Below are 24140 nucleotides of genomic sequence, written 5' to 3' on the forward strand. Positions count from 1 at the left end.
CATTCAATTTTGCTCAATTCGATTCAGCATCTTCAGCATACCTTGAAGGTGTAACTATAAAACAAATTACTGGAGTAATTTCACAAAAAAAAAAAATTATCATTATAGCAAAATGGTGATATTTGGTAAACTTCATATTATGATACCATTATTCAACTGCATGTTTTTTTATTTTGAAACGGTTACAGTTACCTTCCTCTCCAGTTACATTGTTTATTTTAACTGTTTGATTGTTTTATGGTGCCTTATTTTAGACCTGTTTTTACCTTCAACACCAGCAATTTAACATATCATGAATAGAACTATACAAATTTAAACCAAGACTAACAGAACTAAAGGCTTCTGGGATTACATTAGCTTCAGTTGTTTTTTCACCTGGCTATATGTTTGCAGAAGAGTGAGTTTTTTAATCCAATTAGGTTCGTAGTTACAACATTGACTCAGGGGGTGCAGATGCATTTGATCTGTTTCATGGTAGAATCTACAGTCTCTATTGTCACTTAGCTTGGCGGTCGACATGAGCTTAAACAAATTTGTTTCCCTAGTCGGCTTTCAAAGGTAATTCCTCATCTCCAATGCGCTTGTCATTCATTTATTACACTATTGTGTTGTTTAATATATTATTATGTCTAATATACATCTCACACACATACAATGCTTTCATATTATAAGTTAGTAGTCACTAAGTTGCATAATTTCACAAACAGTTTGAAAGTACTAATACAGCCAGAAAGCTTTGTTACATTAAATATGTTACATCTAGGATTTTTAATGTACATTTTAACGCATTGATGTGCGTTTTATTGATAAATAAAGAACATAATAATAATAAAAAAACATACACCTGAAAGTAACCCATTCTCCCCATAAAACAAAATGGCCTCTATCCTCTTAACAAGTTTAGCTATCAGTAAAACAGATAGTACATTATCACTGACTTGTGAAAATTAAACAAATTGTTATCTCAAGATTGCATAGCATCTTAGATTCTCAACAATTTCTTAAACTATTGTAACTAATAATATAAAATTATGAGTGGTATTAAAGCTGAGAATACATGGAAAGCCTTTCACTGGGTTGATCAAGAATCTTGCAAATATTGCAGAGTGTTTTGCAACAGGCTGCCCAAGATACCAGTGTGAATGTTGCAGCATTCATTTGACAAATACACTATCACTGTTGCCATTATTTGTGCTGTTTGCCATATCTTATATTTGGCTGATGGTAACAATGCTGAAAAATTGTTACTTTGTCTCTGTAATACAAGCCGTGGTAGCCTTATGGCTTGATCTAACGCCGCTCAAGCAGAGGTCGTAGGTTCGAGTCCATCCACGAGATGCGAGTTTCTCGGAATTTATATACGAAATTTAATTTTAAATTTACCAAGAAATTTTCGGTTAAGAAAAACATCGTTTTAAACTGCACGTCATTGAGGGTTCACAATAATAATAATAACATACACACTCAACATAGCCCTGCACTAGGGAAACCCTGTGTCGCGGGTGGGTGCCTTGGACGCTCACATAGACAACCACAAATTACACCCAAACTCACGAGAGAAATAAATGTAGGCCATACAAATATTTTTCCCGGCCCGGGAGACGAACCTGGGACCTCTGCATGGCAGTCCGGCAAGGTAACCGTTTGGCTGCGGAGGCAGTTCTCAATCCTCGGAAATCGTGTGAAGTCACCAACATGCATTGTGTCAGAAAACCTTAAACCTTGGGACCCGTTCCCTGCAGTGGGGTAAATGGGTTGATGATGATAGTGATATAAACTGCTTTAATTCTTTGTAGGTTATCTTTTTGTCAAAATGTCATCTACAACATCTTTTTTTCCCCATTTGAAAACCACTGGCTGTAAATGCTATGCTAACAAAAATATTTAACTACCGCAGTACACACATATTCTTAGTGATAGTGACTTCAATTACCCCAAAAGCGTTTTATTTTTGTTTTATTAGTATTAAAATTATGTTTTCGAACAAATCGTGCTGTCGAAGTAATTCAAATCATATTCCTCCTACATTTGAGTTTACGTAACGCGCGTGTTTTTGTAATGTTATGGTTGACACTTTGGCAGTGTGTTAGAAATTCCTTTGTATTGATTTACGCTGAGCAATAACAACTTGGTAATGTGATACTCTACTGATTATTTTAGTTCAGAAATATACAAAGTTTGGCGACGCTCTTTTCGAAAAATGTGCTTTGAAAACATTGAAAAATGATACCTATGATGGAGAAGCGTACATTATACATATTCCAATAAATTCCATGATGACCTAAAACGTGAACCTAGTGTTATATAAATTGAATTAACTGATTGAAAAAGTATTTACGTGGTAAGTCAGAAACAATTTTAACCACTAGTTTACATCACATCAAACAATAATAAATCTTTGTTTCTGTACAAAGTTGTCAATTGTATAAAATTAAATATAGTATAGGTAACCAGAGGCTAGATTGAGCTGTAGTCGTCACAATGTAAAAGTACGAAAGACGGTTGTACGTAACGTTGTATTAAATCAACGAAATATAATATAATAATATCTATCTATATTAAACTTACATAAATGTAAATTTGTTCTATCTAGAAATTAAAACCAATGACCCGAAAACACAGACTCATAAAATTTCGAATCGATATCTCGTGAGAATCGTTTAATGTGGTTACCGTATGTTTAGTTCACATCTCTCTTTACGTTGCGATGACAAGTGTCAAAAAAACCTCTTATTATAATTTAGCTGCTCATGATGGTGACAATGAATTTGCTAAATTCTGTAGTTCTTTGGCAGCATCTTCCCTTATCATTTGGAAACCACTGACTACACAGAATTATGATTCAGACAAGCAATTATATTGATAAAGTCAGCTTTAGCCTTTTACTTTACGATATTACATATTTTAGTACCGGTCTGCTTTCCCCTTATTTGACCTCTACAGAATTATTAGAATTTCGTATTGAGAATAACATGTAGAATTCGTGGGGCTTAATATCAAGGACATTTCTTTAATAGCTTATCTCTTTAAATTATTTAAAATATGTAATAAATTCATAGGTAAACTTGTGAAACTGTAGTTTTGAGAAAGTAGGTACACGGGAGGATATATATATACGATTCTTTCAAAATTTTAGCTTTGTATATTATTGATTAGGGTTGTTATTTGCAAATTATCCAGAGTTGCACATTCCTGATTCGTAATAAAGACATGAACCCGCTGGAAAACGGACTTTTATCGCGAAGTAAATAATCCCCCACTAATTTCATATAACTTAGTACATAAAAATCTATCGCTCCGTCTCATTATCAATAATAATAATAATAATAACGGTAGCTTAAGCGCCCAATTACACGAGGCGAAAGTTTCGCGCGGCGACCGCCCAGTTGCCACGCCTTCATGTACGTTAATGGCGAATCTGATTTATGTTCACTAGGCGACAACATTTAAATTCCTCTGAATACAACCGCGCGGTCGCCGTGCGGAGCCCGCGTTGCCGCCGCGCACCGCCGGTAGACCAATTTCAAGCCAGACTCGCCCGCGTGTCTGGGACGCTCATTTATGTTAAAATGTAAAAACAAAATGAATAGAGCGTATTTTGCCATGACAGTTAGACGCACGCGGCCGCTGCGTGGCGGCAAAGCGGACTCCGCTCCGCGACCGCGCGGGGTGAGTGCGATGAAATTTATGTCGAATAAACGCGCCCTAATGGTTTGACCTCTCAAGCAGACGCCGTGGGTTCGAATCCGGGCTCGCACTTCTGGGTTTTGTCCGAATTGATGTGCGAAATTTAAATTTCAATTTACCATGAGCTTTTACGATGAAGGAATACATCGTGATGAATCCTGCATGTCGAAGAAGGTTCCTAAACTCTGGTCCGAGAGGAGACCCATGCACAGCAGTGGAATGTATAAATGGGTTAATGATGGGTAATACCTCCCGCTTAACGACGACCCTAAACGACCATATCACTCTGACCACGTCACAAGCCAATTAGAACGAGCTCCCCAGTTCAGCGTGTACCCATGCAGATTGTATCCTACAGCACGCCCGTCTGTGTGTCCAGAGTCGTCCTGAACCGAGGTCCATGCCCAATTGGGCGCCCCCAGGAGCGTTTCATAAATTTTTATATTTTACAAGGCCGAACATCGCGATTTTATGTAATTCATTAGACAATAATAGTACCGGCACGCTATGATTTATGACCGGCCCTTTTGACGTTTTGTCCGCTCATCAAGTTTCGTATTAATTCATAACTACGTTGAAGGAGTTAATTGCTGCACATTGTTGTCAATGTTGTTGTTGACGTGCAGTAAAATTTACGGAATGTAATTTTTGAAATTTTACGACACAACTCAGCATTTGTTTTACGAAATTGGAAATAAAAAAAAAATATCTAATACGATCGTGACATATAGGATCGCTGGCCAACACAACTTTACCTTCAAACTTGCGTCAAAGCTCAATGCAAAAGAAAGCAGATTCGTATTGACGTTATATCAAGTAAACATTTTTATTTTCGTTTTATTAAAACTTTTTAATCAGCTACCCTTTGCAATACTAGTTATAAATCTAAAAACTTGTAGATGCGACTCGCATTTGATTATATTTTTTTCGATAATGAATTGAGATTTGACCTCACTATTGCCAATTTTATACGCGATTGGAAGAATTTATAGTATATCTAAAATTCATATAATTTTTCATGTACAATCTTTCAATTAGACAAAAATAATCATTTTCCGCTCGAAACTTAGTTACGCACCTTTTTGTTTGTTTTTTGTGCGGACAAGCAGTAAAGGCCATCAGCGGCCAATTGTAAAATATTCTTCATGAACCTCCCTCTGAAGTACCGAATTTATTAAAAAATAAAAGGCAAAAAAATCGAGTAACTATCTCAGAAATGTTCCTCTAGATATGCTACCGTTACTAAAGTAATTACTAGTTGCACATCAAACATATAAAACGTAACATAATACAGTGATCCGCGAATTCAGAGAGAATTATCTTACCCATATCATAATATTACCCGCTCTATATATTACTTCTTTGAAGTTTAAGTAAATATACTCTTCCTATTTCTGTTCATTACTTTCGTATCGGTGAATAATACACAATATCTTTTTTTTTTAATAATATAACACAAGATAACTTTGCGTACTTGGTACCGAAAATTGTAATATACTAGTGAATAACTTACCCTTACTTTGTGAATATTTAGTAACAATATGTCTCGCTAACTGTTAAGGAGAAAGAAAAATCGTGATAATAATAATAATAATCCCTGTTGTTTTGTAAAAATCGTGATAATAATAATCCCTGTTGTTTTGTCCGCAAATGGGTTAATTCCACTCAGCCTTGCTAACAACAGCTTGAGGCGGTTGGATTTCTGTGGCGTGTCGCTTCCAGCACAAATGCAGAAGGCGGCCCTGCTCGAAACCGCACGTATTGTTCGCCGGTTTTTGAACCCGTGTTGCTGACCCAGACCGACTGTGCCATTGCCGGGGAATACCGCCTCTCCCATTTAAAAATTCAAAATTATCTTTTAGGCTTTGGGAGAGGCGAGAGTCTAAAATAAATATAACAATAATATATTTATTCACTCTCACAAAAGGAAGGTTGTTTAATTCCAAATTGATTATTATATACGAGAAAGGTTCACTGCCCTTGGAGAACTTGTGAAATCCCCTAACTTCATTGGGCCAGAGTTGTGGACTATTTATTTATTATTATTTTTTATTTATAATCAGGTTACAAAAACTCATAAATACATACCTTGTACACTAACATACATATACCAATATATACCAATATATAATATATACCAATAATATGACGTGTGACGCAACGTGGGTGCCCTTCGGCCAAAACTCCTCGTTCATGAAGTCGGCAGATGTTGATTTGGTACTCTCACCAGAAATGAATTAAAACACATTGTGGAGGGACCCTGTGACCTAAGCCCTCGCTTTAGACGGAACCCGTGCTCAGTGGGACGTAAAATGCGTTGAAAGTGACGATGAACTTATCCATATAACCCAGATTACGTAGTATGGAAAATTTGAAACAATGTACCGGCAACACCTACATATGATTAGTTCGTTGTAATTAATATCATACACCTACGTATTTGTTTGCTTAGGCGTTTCTAGAATTTTCACATTGTTTTAATGCACTATAACAAGTTTACAGTCACATTTATACTTAAAAGCTATCGTATTTTTATCGGATCTAAATTACACATTTTTTTTTTTTCAAACAAATCAACGGATTCCGGCTCTTCACAGGTCCCATGGTCACGGCTGACTGAGATAGTAATTGTCATCAACCAGTACTAGTCACATTTTTTATTTACTACAGAATATGCAGAGTCCAGGGAAATAATGATCAAAGTTACTTAAAACACGTTTTGAGTTAATACCGCCATCCACTTTGGTAAACGCTAAAATCAGAAAAAGGCTAATAAGGTTCAATGTCCATAAAAATGCTTGCTTTACTAAATGGTAAACAAGCTGAAAATGATATAAAAATGTTTTTAGTTAAAATGGATTACATAGCGTTACATACATTTATGTCAGCATTGACTCTATTTCAGGTAGTATTTGTGCGTGTCTTTTTCACCAATATTTAAGTTCTCAAATTTAAAAATTCTTTGTTACCAGAATTGTCTGCAAGTGACTTTGATCATTCTCTCCGTTGACTCTTATATCGTAAGGTAAAACACACTTAGAAGCCAGATTTTGCGTTTTATTTGCAAAGGGATTATAATGTTATTGTACCTACAGACATTTTTCGAAATGCAGTTTTATTATAAAGAATACTACGCACTTACAATTTTTTTCTTGTCGTAGATATTCTTCCCAATGAAACAAAAATAGAAAAAATCTTTTTTATCGAAATATACCTAATTGTAATTTTGGCAAAATTATGTATATAATTAAGAGGCCTGAAAAACAACAAGTGTTTAAGAAGTGAAGAAAAATCGGCAGCAATTTTAAATTTGTATGTGTTTTAAGAAAACAAAGTTTTATATATTTGTCATAAATTTAAAATAAAATAAAAAAAAAATCAATTCAAATCCATTTCCTGTAACATTATAATAAGTACAATTGCGTTAGTGTAGCACCAAATGAGCGACGTATGTAATAGGTTAAGTTAGATGCACTATTTTGCTTTTTTTATGAAACCAAGTAACAGGGACGAACAAGTCGCGCGCCAGATGGTAGGCGACACTCCTATCTATAGCAGTTACAGTGCCCTTAGAGCACCGCCACCGCGTGACGCGCCCGTCATCCTGAGACATAAATTGACAAGTCCCATGTGCCTGTAATTGATGACCTCCGTGGCCTGACGGTTGACATTGTGGGCGCTGGATGCGGAGGTCCCGGGTTCGATTCGGTTGTCTAGTACTCATAGTTCAGGAAATTCCCTAGTTTGATACCGGGCAATATAACATCACCAGCACCTTACCCTTAAAAAACAAAAGGTAATAATGCTTTTGACGTCTGACATGTGGCTTTATTCTACGAAGGGTACGAATTTATGAAAGTTAATTGCAATACATGTTCACGCGTTTTCCGATTTTCTCTAGAACCTAGGATCCAACTCGATAAGATCGGAATGTGTAAAGTGTAGAAACAACTCTATCAAAAAACCGGCAAAATGCACTTGCTTCTGCATTTCATTGGTTACGGTCGAGCTCTAGCGTTATCTTTGCACATGTTGCTATCGCTTTCACTATCATACGCTGCGCCTGCGCCTTCTACGCGCATTTGATATTACACTGCCACCATGATGATGTATTTGTAAATAACCTATATGTATTATTGTATCTGACATGTAAAAAAATGTTTTTCTCATTTTATTGAGGTTAAATAAACATGCAAAGTTGTTTGTGAAATAAAGCAGTCCCTTTTCAACACAAGGGCATGATAGGATTACGGCCATCCATGAGATGCCTAATTAATTCCACATGATATTGACTTCATCAAAAATAAACCATAAAAATTTTTCAGAATTTATATTTGAAAGTAAATACGACAAGCGGGGCTCTTAGAAGTTATATCCAAGTAAAACTTAAAAGTATCTGTGTTATTTTCCCTTCACTCCAATGAATGCCAATAAACCGGAATTATCTGGTCATAACTGAATGCTGAGTGATTTGTTTTTGAAAATGAAAACTTTTGCTGTTATCACCTCAGGAATGATGAATTGTTGTGATTTATTACTATAATTCCCCAAAAACAACGAGCCCAACAGCAAAAGCTTTCATTTTATAAGTAAATTTTAGAATAAACTATAAAAAACAACGAAAATAATAATGTTAGTTGACACGTTATTGCTTATCAACATCCAACTAGAGCTTCATGAAGACGAAGTCAAGATCGTGTGAATAAAAATCTCCTTCGTGCACTAGAGTTTTGATCCCAAAATTTTATACATAATAAAAAATATTATACATACTAGTGCTTATTCGGACAAAAGAAACAAACGATCAAGTGGATATTTATTCAATTGATCTGCTAATTGGCCACTAACGAAGCATCCTGGTGTGCGACCTTCATTCCACCCCACAAGTACAAACAAAATAACTTCGTTTAATTAGAATTTCTAGGTGAAATTAAAGACCCACTACGTATCGTGGCTGTTTAGGAGCTTACACTATCTACGCACAAGTTAACGCGTTGTCATAATTCGTATATAATTTTTTTATTAAAAAAAAACTACCTTAAAAGTTTGTGGAATTGCATCTATTTATTTATTTTTATTTAGACATTTATTTCTGGCCACAAGACCCATACATTATATACCTTAATTACTAACATACATACAATATAATAATAACAATATTTCTAACTAATTGCACTTGTCGGCGACGTGTTTATATTCGACGTGTATTAGCCAAGCATTATTGTAATCGGTTAAAGAAAAGTGGATGAAATCCATCCTCTAATCTGGCACCTTTAGAGGTGGAATATTTTCTTCAAATTTCAATGGGACCACTACTGAGGTACCTCCTATCTAACAAAAAGAATCATCGAAATCGGTTCACAAAGGCCGGAATAATCGCGTTAAACACAAAGAAAACAGTCCAATTGAGAACCTCCTCCTTTTTTTGAAGACGATTAATAAAACTTTACAACTAGCGCTGTAAATAATCCATAATTAATCATTCATGAATTTTATATTTAATTTTATATATAATAGCATACCAAATGAGGCAAAAAACCAAGAAAAAATCGGCATTTATTGCCCATCTGAAAAAGTACCTTTTCAATAACGCGTTTTATAAATTAGATGAAAAATGTTCCATTTTCCTAGTCATTGAATAGATTAGGTCATAAATAATAAATCCTTCCTTAAACGTTATTTAATTTTATGTTATAAGAAAACAGTTAGTATTAATAATTTGTAGAGATATTTATATTGGTATTTAATAATTTGGAGTTCTCTCCTGAATTGCGGCGCCCTTGCAGGGTGTCACATGTGTGACTATTGTTTCATATTTTATAACATCTTATGTGAAACCATGTGGCAAGCAATATAAATAAAGATATAAATATGAATATAAACTTTTGCATTTTGCACTGTAAAAAGGTTCTATTTCTCATATTTCTTCATCTAGCTAGTTTAGGTAAATAAAACCTATAGTAACATGTAGTCCATAATTATTAAAAGCACAAATCATATTCTTTATCACGTTTAGACCAGTTTTGACAAAGGCAAAAGTGATTTACATAGTCATGCTGTGATGTTTTAAATAATTCGTTCCACGTAGAAAACATTACATAATTATTAAATAATGAAACAATAGTGTAGGTGTACATATTGACGCTTATTAAAAACGAACGTCACAGTTTGCAATGGCGACTATACAAAGATAAAGTATTTGAAAATTATTACAAAACAAAAGGAAGTTGTTTTAATCTATGTATACAAATATTTATTCATTTATTATTTATTTATATATTTTAGAAAAATTCACGGACAAATAATAAATTATAGTATACTTAAATATGTAGGTATAAACCAATGTCATTTTCGAATTTCCTCCAACAGGAAACAATATAAAGTGCTTGACCAAGCCAAATAGAGATTGTAAGTAAGAACAAAAAAACTAATATAGTGTTTATGATCTATAGCTTTGTAAGCGACGAATTTTTTTATGCTATTAAGTGACGGGACGATCAAGTAGCTACACACCTGTCCATAGCAGTTTTAATGCCACTCAGAGCTTCAAATCGCAAAGATCGGACCCTGAGACATAAGATGACAAGTCTCATGTGCCTGTATTTTTTTATAAATACAACATTAGGTCTTGGATGTTCTCGTACGTTCCTCATTTTGTTAACAACAAAAAGGCGTTAAATAGGAAAGCCAGCCAATATTCTGGCTTGACTCTAAATTTAGCAACATTGTTTGCTTTCGCTGGCGCACGTGGGTCGTGGGCGCTGAGCTAACTGACGTTAATTGCCTTTGCACAGGTCATCTGGTTGGTTATTGAGACAAAAATTGGTTTTTCTCTACACTTGACCATTGTTTTGTAACTAAGTTTGTTTTCAGAGTTCTACGAAATTTCAAGTTTGGCTCTGGCGAGTGTTGTTTGTTCATGATGTTTCATTACCTTGATATTAAATTATTTTTTGTGAAATTATTCCACTAGTTTGTTATAATTAGTAATACAAAGTTTGAACACTTAGAAAAATTCCCTCGATCCGTCTGGATTGGAACTTCAGCATACCTTGTCTGACGGTAAAATGGTATATTACATATCAGTGATGAAGGATCAGGATTATATTTCCCGTGAAATGCGTGGACAAAGGAAACTAAAAAATGTAATATACAGTTATGTAAACCAGTTTCATAACCTATTCTCGGCTCTGACATTAGCGGAATGAGGCTCAGTTTACCAATGTAATCGGCAATCCCGCGGACCGAAATAGAAGCGTTTTTATAGCGAAATAGTTCAAGCCATAATAAATTTTATGTCAATTGTGTAACGTATAAAGTGCATAAGATGTAGCTGCGGGAATTCCCAAGACAGCGCGAGTATTCTTCGAAAGACGCGCGACCTGTTTTCTTGGCTACTATTCCATTTCGCTGCAATATAGATTGCGCCTTAAGATCTTTTTTCGTACGCCACTGCCGCACATATCACACTATTCCAAATTGCAGTATGTTTGTTATTTAAAATGTTTTGCCACGTTGTTTTTTGTATTACTTTAATTTTTATTGTTTCGTTTTGTTTTGTGACGTTGGAAATTTATTGCTGCTCGCTTTTTACGGACGGGGTATTCACAAAAATAATGCAACGTTCAAGAATATTGTGTAGACAAATATTTTACACAATCGCAAGCGACTACTTTTACAGACAACGTACAGAATACAGCAGAAACTTTAAACTGTCAGTATTTTTATTAATACAAAGATCCGGTTGGATTCGAACCGGCGTCTTCTAGCAAACCGTGCCAGACGCTGTGCCAACTAAGCCACTGAGAGCCTACGCACACGGCTATATACGCACCGATGACGCGCGTTTCACGTATGCTATGCGCCAACTGTAATAAACGTATGAATCTTAAGGTCGTATTCTAGAACTGTACTCAATGCTGAAGTCAGGATTTGAGTATGATTTAAAGTACTCGAAATCATACTCAAGTCCCTGCCATTAGGGTCGTATTTCTAAGTATTCTATAAGAATAAGAGTTCTATAAGAGCTCTAGAATACGACCCTTAGTGTCATAGATTCGTACTCGAGTATTTTATTATGACATTCAATAAAATAAATATTACTCAGAAGCAGTTATTAATTTTGTAGATTATTTATAAAGGAACGTTCGCCTATCAGCTGCACCACAAGACGCAATTTTCATTGGCTTGCCTAAGAAACTCTTTCTCCAACTTAATAGGGATACATCTTGCATTTCAGCATTTGCTGCGTGCCTTCCACGTCGGCTTACCTTTTTTAAATAATCAACTTTCGCCCCTGATCGGTACGTACCGTGCAGAGGCCTATAGCTGGCAAGCTCAGATTACAATATTGTAATCTGAGCTGGCAAGAAAAAAATATTATTTCACAAACGACTTCAAGTGCATCATCATCACAATTGTAATTAGTCGAGAATAAAGTGCAATGCCATTAGGTAATCAAGCGGATCGTTGGCGTAGTTAACGCACAGCCAACGTTATATGATAGATATTTATATTATTGAAAATCGTGATGTTTTTGCTACCAATTTATTTTTAAACATCGAACAATATAAAGAAAAATTCCTTCGTTCCGACTGGACTCGAACCAGCGTCTGTTGCCACAATGGGGCCACCGCTCTTGTAACTCAGTTGGTAATAGTTTATTACACAACTTCTGCGTACTTGGATGACAAAAATCCGTGGTAATAACCCGTTTAGCTCATGGAGGTAGTCTCGATCTCTGATGTTTCAAATAAAAAAAAAATATTGTAAATGTTATTTACAAAGAGCAACCCCTAGAGTTTCTTGCTCATTCTTCTCAGGGGAATCTGCCTTACGAATGAGCGGTAGAGTTTAATATTGTGACGATTTCAAGTGTAATAATGCTTGCCTATGAAATAAAGATTATTTTGAATTTGAATTTGAATTTGAATAGCGGTGGCCCAGGTGAGTCCATATTGTTCCACTGCTGGGCACAGGCCTCCTCTCACAATGAGTGGGTTTAGGCTGTAGTTTCCACGCGGAGCCCAATGCATTTGTAATAATAGTGTGAATCCCGGCTATAAGGGACATTAGAATATTTGGAAATAAAATCATTTTTAACCGACTTCAAAAAAGGAGGAGGTTTTCAATTCGAAATATTTTTTTCCTTGTTCTCATCTTTTTTTAGTTGGAAAAAAAGGTACCTCAGTATTAGTTTCATTTAAATTTGGAGAAAATATCCCACCTCTAAGGGTTGCAAACTAAAGGATGAATCCGGTTTCTCTAACTTTCACTTTTGCAATAAAATTTGGCAAATACATTTAATTTTACGAACTTTTGAGGTCGGTTTTTTGTACTCTGTACTGAGATTATTTCGGATCTAAATCGAGTATATTTGCTTGTTTTTTATAAACAACTATGGGACCTGTAAAGAACTCGAAACGTTGGTTTGTTTAACAATCGCGAAAATCAAAAAAGTAAAACATTTTTTTTCTTAAAACAACATTTTACAATTTCATGCGAATTTTCATTGTTAATGAGATTCGATCAGGACTGCAAGAATTCCAGAACATTAGTTCAAAGTTCAAATAATATTTTTTCTTTTCGTCCTAAATTCAAATAACAGTTTCGAATAATAAACTTACATCAATTACATAATCATTGGCCTGTGTGTCAGTCAATTATAGTTCTTTGTAGTAATATTATTATTGATTACAGGAAAACGAACGTGAAGATTGGCAAATGGCAGGGTTTAGAAATCATATTGCCCGGTCCCGATGTACTGTGTATCGACTTCGTGGCAGTAGTCGTGTTTCAAATAGCACTAGTGCTTTTTAAATATTATTTAAAACCGTGAATCTTGTGTTTTTTTTGCGGAATTTCTCAGTGACGCAAAAGTGGGTGTGTAATGTTTACATGTGTTGTTATTTATACCGCGGTGCAGCGTTAAAAATATTAATGTAAATCCCACCCACACAGTCTGTGAAGGTTTTAAATATCATAGTTTTTGAATTGTGTCCAAATCACATTTCTAAATGCTTTAGATGTGTGAATGGAAATGCTTAGTTATGTGGCTAATCTGCGGTCCCTTCAGAGCATTTTATCGCTTTTGGCAAAATTCTCAGTAGTGGCTTTTTACACCTACGCGATTAATGTGGCTAATACTTACTTTTCTTTTAGTCGTATGGACTTTGTGTTGAGTCACGGAAAAAATAAAAAAAATAATTGCTTTGTGAAAAAAAAAATTGATTACTGAATTTTCATGTCATATTCTTCAGAAGAAATCCAAAGTATTATTGGAGAAGTACTTCAGAAAAATTCCGCCATTTAATAATTTTTTCGGACAATTACCCAACACTATACAGAACTCAATGCGAAATCATTCATTCAGTAGTTCCATAATTTAGACTTTCAAATCAAACTAGTATAAAGTACCGTTAAATTCGCCTCCTTTTCGAATGCGTTCGAAGTACTTTATGCCTTTCGTTAGATATGATAAATAAGAGGATATTTACGAAGTTCCTTTTAAAGTGGATTATTAGTGAGACAGTGTTTGCATATTCTAACGTTGGCACGTACATCACCTTAATTCCAAAACTAACACGAACTGTTTACTGTCGGATTATAATTTTATCATAATTTAAATTTAAGCAGCCGTGACCTGACTTTCATGAATACTAGATAATTCGCTTTACGGCGCACAGTAGGCTCAAACTGATAATTCGTAGTTCCACCTTTTTGTGTGATACCGGGCCGATTTTTTTATTTATATGATGATTAATTTCATTCCAGCATTCCAGAACACTTTTATTCTTGCGTAAATTCTTGAAAAGTTGATATTTACTGAGACAAACATAATTTAGTACCAATTTCTACCGCCAAGCATTTATGTGAGCATTACTGCGTTCCGGTTTTGAAATTACTGGCGCATGGGACTTGTCAACTTGTGTCTTGCAATCTTTGCGACATGAAGCTCTGAGCGGCACTGTAACTGGTGCAGAACAGGCGGACAGGCGTGCCGCTTACCACCAGGCGCACGACTTGCTCATCCCATCACTTGGTATTATCAATTTAAAAAAAAAGAGAAAGTAGTCCATCTGCAGACACTTGCACATTTAGAATAAAGAGGCGGCAAAATAACTGTTTTTTTTTAAATGTATTTTTTCAGCACAATACTGATTTCAATTTAATTTTCGAGTTATGATTATAACAAAGTCAAATTACGCGAAAGTTAATAAGTTTCTAAATCTTTACTTATCGAAAATACTCAAGAATGAAAACTGTCACGTATTTTTCATTTGTCTTTTTTTTTAATAACGCACACGCTCAACATAGCCCTGCACTAGGGAAACCCTGTGTTGCAGGTGCCATGGACACACACATAGACAACCACAAATTACACCCACACTCACGAGAGAAATAAATGTAGGCCTTACAAATATTTCTCCCGGCCCGGGAATCTGGGACCTCAGATGGTAACCGTTCGGCTACAGAGACAGTTATGTCATTATTTATCATATAAAAAGAAATCGGCTCAGTATTCCACAAATTGTCCCTAAGATCAAATTGTTAGTTTCGAATTCGAATCTACTGCGTGGCGTACTAACGTCAGGAAAGTGTACCTAATATCATAAAGTACCAGATATCAAGTCAGTAACAGACCGTTTTCGTCATCGTTATGAATCCGTCGAAATGTGCGAACTTTTACACATAAAACGTAAACCAAAAAGAGTTCGGTTGATTAAACTTTCCAATTTATAACGATAATGCCAAATATATCCATAATTTTACAACCAAATCTAGCTGGACGCTGAGTCAGACTGACGTTTTCGGAGAAAGTGTGTTGATCTTTCTGTGCATTTGTGGCGGTGATGGTGCTTTTAGATGTTTCTTGGAATCCTTAGTTTTGTTGCACTGAACGAAGCAGTGTACTATTACTAGACACATAAAATTTAGTTAATCCCAAAATGTTAGTGTGAAAATTTAAAGTAATTCTTGTATAATTTTTACAATCGTTTCACAGACAACAAACGTTAACTGTGTTTCAAACAATACACGTTTGAAAATGAACATTTTGAAATTAATTTATGACTGGTGTTTAAAAGTGAAACTCCAAGATTCTCGAGGCGGCTGTGAATAAAACAAGTGACAGTGAAAATGTTAGCACCAAGAACCAACTACGGTTCCTATACACTATCTAGCATGTTCAGAGGCTTCAAACATCGACCTCAATGCAAAGAAACGAAGGTAAGTTCACGGAAAAATACCCAAATAATCGGATCGTATGCAGATTACTCGAATACATGAATGTTCACATAAATGTCGCATGGCCATAAAATCTGATGGCTTTTTAGACGTAGCTGTGTTATTAGAATCAATTTTCATATTAATGTTAATGATTTGAGAATGAATTTTATTTCGTTTGACCTATTCGGTTTTTCGTAGAGAATTTTCGCACATTTGAACCTGTTTATGGTATTTGGAAGTAACATTTTATGCAAACATGTTAGCTACGTTTTGTGCTGTATTGATTCTGTAACTCAGCGTTATTGTGAACAATATTGATTTGGTAATCAGTTTGTTTTTATGGCTTCAAAGGCTGTTCTTTCTAGATCACAGGTTTTTTGACTCACCGCCCACTTAGGCAAGATAAAAAAATGTAGGTATGTTTTATATATATATATATAATAATTCAGGTTTATTTTTTCAAATGTGGTAGCAATTGCTTCCGAGGCCCCTACCGCCCCCATAGGACTCTAGCGCCCACTGGGTAGGGACCACTTTGGAAATTATGTTCTAGATGTAACTTTTTTTTTATGCTATATTTTCAAATGACGGGAGGAACATGTCGTGCCGCTTTGAGCTTTAAATCAAAAAGATCTGAGGGGTACTGCCACTGTGCCCGTCAACCTGAGGCATAAGTTGATAAGTCCCATGTGCCTGTAATTTCACCAGCACCCTACCCTTCAAAGCCGGAACGCAATACTGTTTGGCGACAGAAATATACTTCCCTGGCGAACTCTTTCACAAGGAGCTCTACTGTTACTATTATATATAAGAAAATAATTAGTTGAGTTAGTTTATGTTAAAAAAGAAAATTTTTTTCTCTTTGTCATCACTATATTCCTCGTCCATTAAACTAACAGCACCCATTTCCGTTTAACCGCAACTATTCCGTTTATACGTCCTAAACACTTGTAAGTGAGAAACAATTACTAAATTTATGTTAAGAAATATAGTAATTTTTTTTATGAAGAGCGCTGAGAGACAGCATTAATAGGATGAATAAAAATAAACGAGTTGTTCTTGAGTGTCGTCTTTACAAAGTTACAAATTCATTTAGGGGGCAGCCCCATATCTTTCTACATTACTTTTGATTATAGTGACCCTCCCTACCGACCTTGAGAGTGTACGAGAAGGGCACTATAACTTGTGCGCGCTCAGGAACCTTATAAGTTTAGGTTCTGACCCCAGAGCAGAAACGGATGAACAAGTGATGGTAGAGAGATATGCCTACCCAGAACAGTTGCTGTGCCACTGTTTGTGTGTTCACAGCAAAGAGCTGAGGGGCATTGTCACTGCGCCCATCACCCTGAGACATAAGTTGACATGTGCCTGTAATTTCACCTGCAACCTTACAAACCGGAACACAGTAATGCTTACATTGCAATGGCGACATAGAAATAAGTAAAATGGCGGTGGTTCGCTGGACGAACTCTTTCACAAGCAGCTCTACTGCTACTAAAATGTCCTTCTACCACGCCTATATAAAAAGCAAGTTTTGTAATACAATTTTTCATATTGATTTATCCGTTCTAGAAACAATTTCTAACATTCGTAACTCCACAAATTGTGACATATTATCTATATACGTTTGTAACTGAGTACGTCTTCCAATAAAGCCAAGTGACGGTTTCTTTGTGAGGTCATCTTTCTAATTATTTTATATATTCGTCTTAACATTTTTATGTATAAAATTATGCGTAAATATATATTACGCTGTGATGTTACTGTTAATGGTGCATTATGGTTGTCACATTTTCGGGAACTTGTGATAGTGAATTTCTAGTTATTACCAAGTAACATACAGCCTTAAAGTAACGTAAGTAAGGCGCTGCGCAATCGTGTGTCTTGTGTTGAATACAAGCAACCGCCAACTAGAATCGAATATTCTATTTTCATATAAATTGCGGTTGTGGCAACCGGCGACAGTGTCATACTGCCGCAACCGGCGACATTGTCGATTTCATATTAATTGTATGACAATATAATGTACGCTTCTAGTTGCAGGTTGCTTGTATACAACACAAGACACACGTTTGCGCGGCGTTTAAGCATAGATGGCGCACGTCTTCTAAAGCGTATTCTAGAGTATTTTAGTTGTACGACTAAAATACTCTACTTAAACTGATAAACAATGTAGAATGACGTCACCTTAAAATAATTCCTTATTATTATTATTATAAGAATTGTTTGGTTTGAAAACACATTATACGTACATTCACCATGAGATACATAACTTCCTTCGTGTAAACATCGCATAGTTGCCTTGACTATATTATAATAACTTGCTATATTTATCACAGTGTTGTTAAATTATTAAATATGCTTTTACCACTGGCGAGGCGAGACGAAATGAGAATTGAAATCTCGCCGGCTTATTTCCACAAAAAATTGCCAATAATACGAAAAAAGGCACAACTATGCGTCCTTTATCTGTATAAAGGACGCATAGTTGTGCCTTTTTACGTTCCGAGGGCAGAATAAGTATCGCGAGCTCGTGATTTATATCTTGTAGGCGTCGCATGCATCCTGTTTCCGTTGCAGAGTGTATACTCTATATAAGCAGCAACACGGTTTAATATTACACCAATAAATATTTCTACTCTCGTCTCGTACATCCTCAATACAGATCATTCCCACCGAAGATGCGCTAGGAGATAATTGAAATTTTCCACACAAATTTCAATCCTCGTCTCGTCTCACCTTGCCAGTGGCAAAGCACTTTAAAGTAAAATTGTAAGCGATAAGTGCCACTTAACAGTTTATCTTTATGTCCGTAAATGTTATGTAACTTTTGTAAAAGCTTACTCTAAATACTTTACACTGTAGAAATGTGAAATAAAACAACGGGTGTGTCCATGCGTAAAATATTTATCTCGAAAATAGTATCTATTAATAAATAGCTCCAAAGTCCGGTTATTAAATGCATGTCAGCTGAGGTATTACTGAGATGTCGTGACTTATCTTTAGCTCTCATGAATTAATGGACTATAATCATGGGCATCTTGGATGATACCATCTTAAGTGCCCAATAACGATCTTAAGCTGTAGTTTAAGTGCTAAGTCCCAGCTTCTTAAATGATGCGTAATCAATTAATAATCGAGGACATCCAAGTGTTTATTAAGCGAGACACCACACTTCTCAACACGGAATAGCTGACCAGGTAAAACTTTATGTGGTAAAGCGAAAAAGACTGTCCGGGCGAAAGCAAAACTGAAGCGACTGATGACTTTTATGCTATTAGGCGAAAAAAGGAATCGTCTCTGCTAAAGAGAGTGCGTGAGTGTAGCAATGGCATTCTGAAGATGTTTGCCCATCGTTTTGACTGTACAATTTTAAAGTTTTGGATTAAGATCGCTACTGGCCAAGTCAAGTAATAATTTGTGCATTTTCTTCGTTTTAATATTTTAATTTTTGCAGTTCAATATTTTAAACTTTTAATCAAATTTTCAAAATTCATTGTAATTATACTTCATTCACACATAATTCTAACGTTTTCTTTACTAACTAACACCATTATCTTATGGGCTATGGCCTGAAATAAATAGTATATTATTATTATTCTCGTCTGAGAGGAGACCCATGCCCAGCAGTGGGACGTATCTCCACATATCTCCACCCAGAACTATATAACACTATAAATTATAATAATAATTTGCTATACTGTGCGATATAATTACACCTATTATGATTACATGAGTTCCCTGTATACGAGTACTTAGAACCAATTTCGTTTAATACCAATCTTGCCGTCAAAGTCGTGGTTTCTTGCAATTTTGGTTTATCGATAAAAAAAACTAGGCATGTTTTGATTTTCTGCACTTCTGAACGTTGCAGAAATAAGTTTTGTTCGTGCTGCATATCTATTTTTGGCATTACACAAATGAAATACGAGCTTTGGAACAAAAAAACCGACAAATCTGATAAATTTTTATTTCTAATTTCGTCTAGTCGCATTGAATGGATTTGTCGCATTGAAATTAAAAAAGAATTAGAAAAAGTCAAAATGCGACTTAGCGGTTTTTGTTCCGACGCTCCTAGTAATAATAGGAATGAAACTCTAGAGTGCATACAGATCGTCCAGGGAGGTACTGCAACCTTTTTCTGCCGCCAAGCAGTAATGCCAACATTACTCCGGTTTTGAAGGGTGCTGGTGAAATTACTGGCGCATGGGACTTCTCAACTTATGTCTCAGGGTGACGAGCTTCTTTGCGATTTAAAGCTCTTTGCGATTTAAAGCTCTGAGTGCCACTGCAACTGTTATGAACAGTCCCATATCATTCTACATAAGTTTTGTTTATAGTGCCCCTCCCTATCAACCTCTTGGTTATGTGGGAAGGGCACTATGGCCTGTGCGCACACAGGAACCTTATAAGTTCAGGTTCTGACCCCAGATCAGCCAGGATACAGGGTTGTCACAGACCTCTGTCACTTTACTTCATCCGGTACTTCGAGAGGATAGTGCCACGGGTGAGCCGCACCGGGTACATGTACAGTACCCGTACAGTTCCCTCCCTATTATCCAGATAGGTACCGGAGCTGTAGGTACGCTCACTTCCCGTTGTGCATTGCACAACTAGCGGTTGCCACCGCTAAGCCGTCAACTCTGAGTCCACTACTCAATCTCCTTATTGGTGACGAAGCTGTAAGACACGCTCACTTCCCGACGCCGAAAAACAACGTCTCTCCAGTTCCCAATAACCTAAGCGGCTGGAGGGACCGGAGGATATCTAGCTTATCCTCTACTAGCTCTCCGGGCTAGTGCCGGAGATGCCAGTCGCACTGTCCTGCGAAATGTTCGGACATAGCTTCCAACTTAAAGGACAACTCACGTGTCCCGCGCGTCTCCTCGCTTCAGGCCCTCAACTAGACCGCTACTAAGGCGCGCTAGCTGCTCACGAGACAGACGTCCCTGCCACACCCCACCGGGGCAGACAAACATGTCCATTTCTGCAGCTAACCACAAACCCCAGCGAGTCCATACCCAAGTCCGGGTCCACCAGAGACGTAAGTAAGACGTAGCAAAGGCATATCACTGCTGTACCCTGGTCTTGCCTTCGAACCCGTAGTCTCTCCGGAAAACCCTATCTCTCGGGTTAGTAAATAGGGACAACTGTTATGGACAGGCGTGTAGCTTACTATCAGGCGCACGACTTGTTCGTCTTGTCACTTAAGATCTGGCGAATGCGTTGCATGTGCGTTGCGTGCGCGCTGCATGCACGCATGCAATTAAGTGCGCCTCTGTAATGACATCTCATAATGCGCTAGCGGCACGCGAACAGATTGCACTACGTAATGTACACGTGCAGCTCGCGAGCGATTCGCAAAAAGGAGCATTCGCCAGATTTGTACGCACCCATGTAGCACGAAGTACGCAAGCAATGAAACAATTGAAAATCGATACTATTCCATATCTAATATCGACTTCATAACTAACTTCACCTTGACATTGGAGCTCCGATACGGATCGGACTGATTTATTATAGAACATACCAATTACATTTTCCATTACTCTTTTATTGTTTGGTTTGCTAGGAAAAAAGACGGTACGTTCTAACAACTTTACGAGCTAATTTATACACAAGGCCTTCTCAAACAGGCTGGAATACTTACTACACGTAGATAGACATTCTACATTGTTATTACGTAAAAATTCTTACCAATCGGTCGTATTATGTTGTTATCTACATCTTAATTACCCCCTGCTGTCTCCTTAAAGGCAGTTAAATTAGCGGTTAATGCTTTACGAATGAGCTTATGTTTACAAACGATACGATTGAATTATTCGCTCTCAACACAAGCAATATTCAGAAGATTGTAAAGTAATAGAAAAAAAAAAAAGATTTTATATAATAAAACCTCCCAAAACTTAAAGAACGAAACAGCAATGTACTAGACCAACCTTAAATAGAATGGGTAATTATTTTTCTAAAAAAAATTTGCAATCCTCCTTTTTTTGTGATACCAAGTGACGGGACGGATAAGTCGTGCGCCTGGTGATAAGCGACACGCCTGTCCATAGCAGTTGCAGCTTTAAATTGCAAAGATTTTCTTGTATATATGTTACGTGATAACTCTTGATTTGGACCGATTTGGATGATTCTTTTTTATTGGAAAGAGGGTACCTAACTCATTAGTGTTCCCATTTAAATTTGAAGAAAATATTCCACGTCTAAGGGTGGCAAAGTAGGGGATGGATCTGTTTCCGCGCACTTTCCGGTAACCGATTTCAATAAAACTTGGCATATAGATATAATTCGACGAACTTTTGACGTCGATTTTTTTAGTACTCTGTACTGAGATTATTGTATATATTATAGGTTCTATGTTTGAAAGTAAACAAAACACTAAGCGTCCAGTTACACGAGGAGAAAGATTTCGCGCGACCGCCGCGTGGCGTCGGCCCAGTTACCACGCCTTCATGTACATTAATGACGAATCTGAATTCTATTTTCTAGGCAACAACATTTAAATTCCTCTGAATAATAAAAGCGCGCGGACGCCGCGCGGACGCTGCGCGGTCGCCGCGTTTCGCTGCGTAGGCCAAATTCAAGCCAGACTCGCCCGCGTGGCATTTAAGTTAAAACGTAAAAGCTAAATGAATAGAGCGTATTTTGGCATGACAGACGCACGCGGTCTATGCGCGGCGGCCACGCGGACTCCGCGCGGCTGCGCGGTGTGAGCACTATGAAATTCGTGACGAATAAATGAGTGATTTCTTTACTTTTAAATATGGAACGTACAACATATATGGCATGTCCTAATCATGCTGGAATTTTCGATGGCCCTAGAAATATCTGTGAAATTTCTTCGTTAGATCACTTATTTTTATATCTAGACCTTTATTTACATCATTAACCATCTGGTCACTGGAACTGGCGACGTAAGGAATTCTTTTTTTGCTAAAAGATGCCCTTTAAATTCTCAAAACCTCAGTCCCCTGGTGTATCGCAACTCCATAATGTAATAGAAAAACTTGTTTAAGAGCTGAATTACCAAGCATCAATTAGAAGTTGTCTTACTATTTTAAAGTCAAGACTTGTGCCGTTGTGTACAAGAAAATACATTCAGTCTATTGCTTATTTTACACCCAAGGTAATTTAAATACTTTAGTCGCTGCAGTTTGTTATCAGGCCCCTGAAAAAATCGGCTCCAAAATTATCACATAGTGCTATTTTCATGCAATTCTCCTATTCCGACCGATTGTAACAAGTGAAGTTCGTATTAAACCGCAAGTGACAACACGGCACGCGTTCAGTTCGTCAGTGCGGTGACTCAAAGGTTTGAAATTGTGTCGCGATCAGTCAAGCTTTCAGTTCCCTGGTGTGGTAGGTGAGGCACAGACTAATGCATTTTCAAGCTATAAGATGTAAATATCCGGTATCCGGCCGGATAGTAAAATTAAGCTGGATAGGCCGGATACCGTATAGTTACCGGATACCATCACTATGTTTTCTGCTTAGCAGAAACTAAAAATTTACCGATTGTGATTGTGATTTGTTTCGTTTTATATACGTTCCCTGACTATTTTATCAGACCTCTGGCCACTTTTTTTTAAATCGCGTCAATTCACATATTTTTGCTTTTTTTACTACCCTTCTTAACAAATACATTACGAGCGTCTTTACAAACATGCAAGGCTAATTTAGGAACTAAAACAGCGAAAATAAATTATGGGTCAGAATTTTGTCAAAATACTTTCATAGTGATTAGCAGTACCCACAAAAAGGGTAATTTAACTTAAAAAGTAAAAAATGTTATTTTGTGGCTTACAACAGCTTACGTTGAAGGTATCGAGCTACCGGCTAGGTGACAAAATAATTTTTTGAGATATCATAAAATACCTTATAATTTATTATGGTCCAGTTTTAGAACATTAAAATTGTTAAATGATGTTAAGTCGAACACGTTAACTAATTTTAACTATTTAAAAAAATAATTTTATTTATTTAAACTTTATTGTACAATATACTGAAGTACAAATCGCGGATTTAATGCCATAGGCATTCTCTACCAGGCCAAACAAGAAAAAACACAATAGGGTTGGTGCTACACTTAAACAAGAAGAACAATACTAGAAAGCTAATCGATAATATATATGATATAAAATAAATAACATAATATAAACATACTTATTATACATATATATAGACTTACAATTATTATAATAATAAATAACATAATATAT

At 36.4% G+C, this 24140-nt stretch overlaps 1 protein-coding gene across 1 annotated transcript in view; it reads left to right on the top strand.

The window, feature by feature from the left end:
- The first annotated feature begins 15825 nt into the window (after positions 1-15825).
- The window catches only part of LOC113226683 (serine/threonine-protein phosphatase 2A 56 kDa regulatory subunit gamma isoform-like), a 76681-nt gene continuing 68366 nt past the window's right edge, over positions 15826-24140 (top strand). Inside the window, exon 1 of the mRNA XM_026459405.1 lies at positions 15826-15915. Coding sequence (XP_026315190.1) covers positions 15826-15915 — 90 coding nt within the window. The remainder of the gene's footprint in view (positions 15916-24140) is intronic.

Source organism: Hyposmocoma kahamanoa, unplaced genomic scaffold (genome assembly GCF_003589595.1).
Source record: "Hyposmocoma kahamanoa isolate Upper Pololo Valley unplaced genomic scaffold, ASM358959v1 192, whole genome shotgun sequence".
In the NCBI taxonomy this organism is placed as follows: domain Eukaryota; kingdom Metazoa; phylum Arthropoda; class Insecta; order Lepidoptera; family Cosmopterigidae; genus Hyposmocoma; species Hyposmocoma kahamanoa.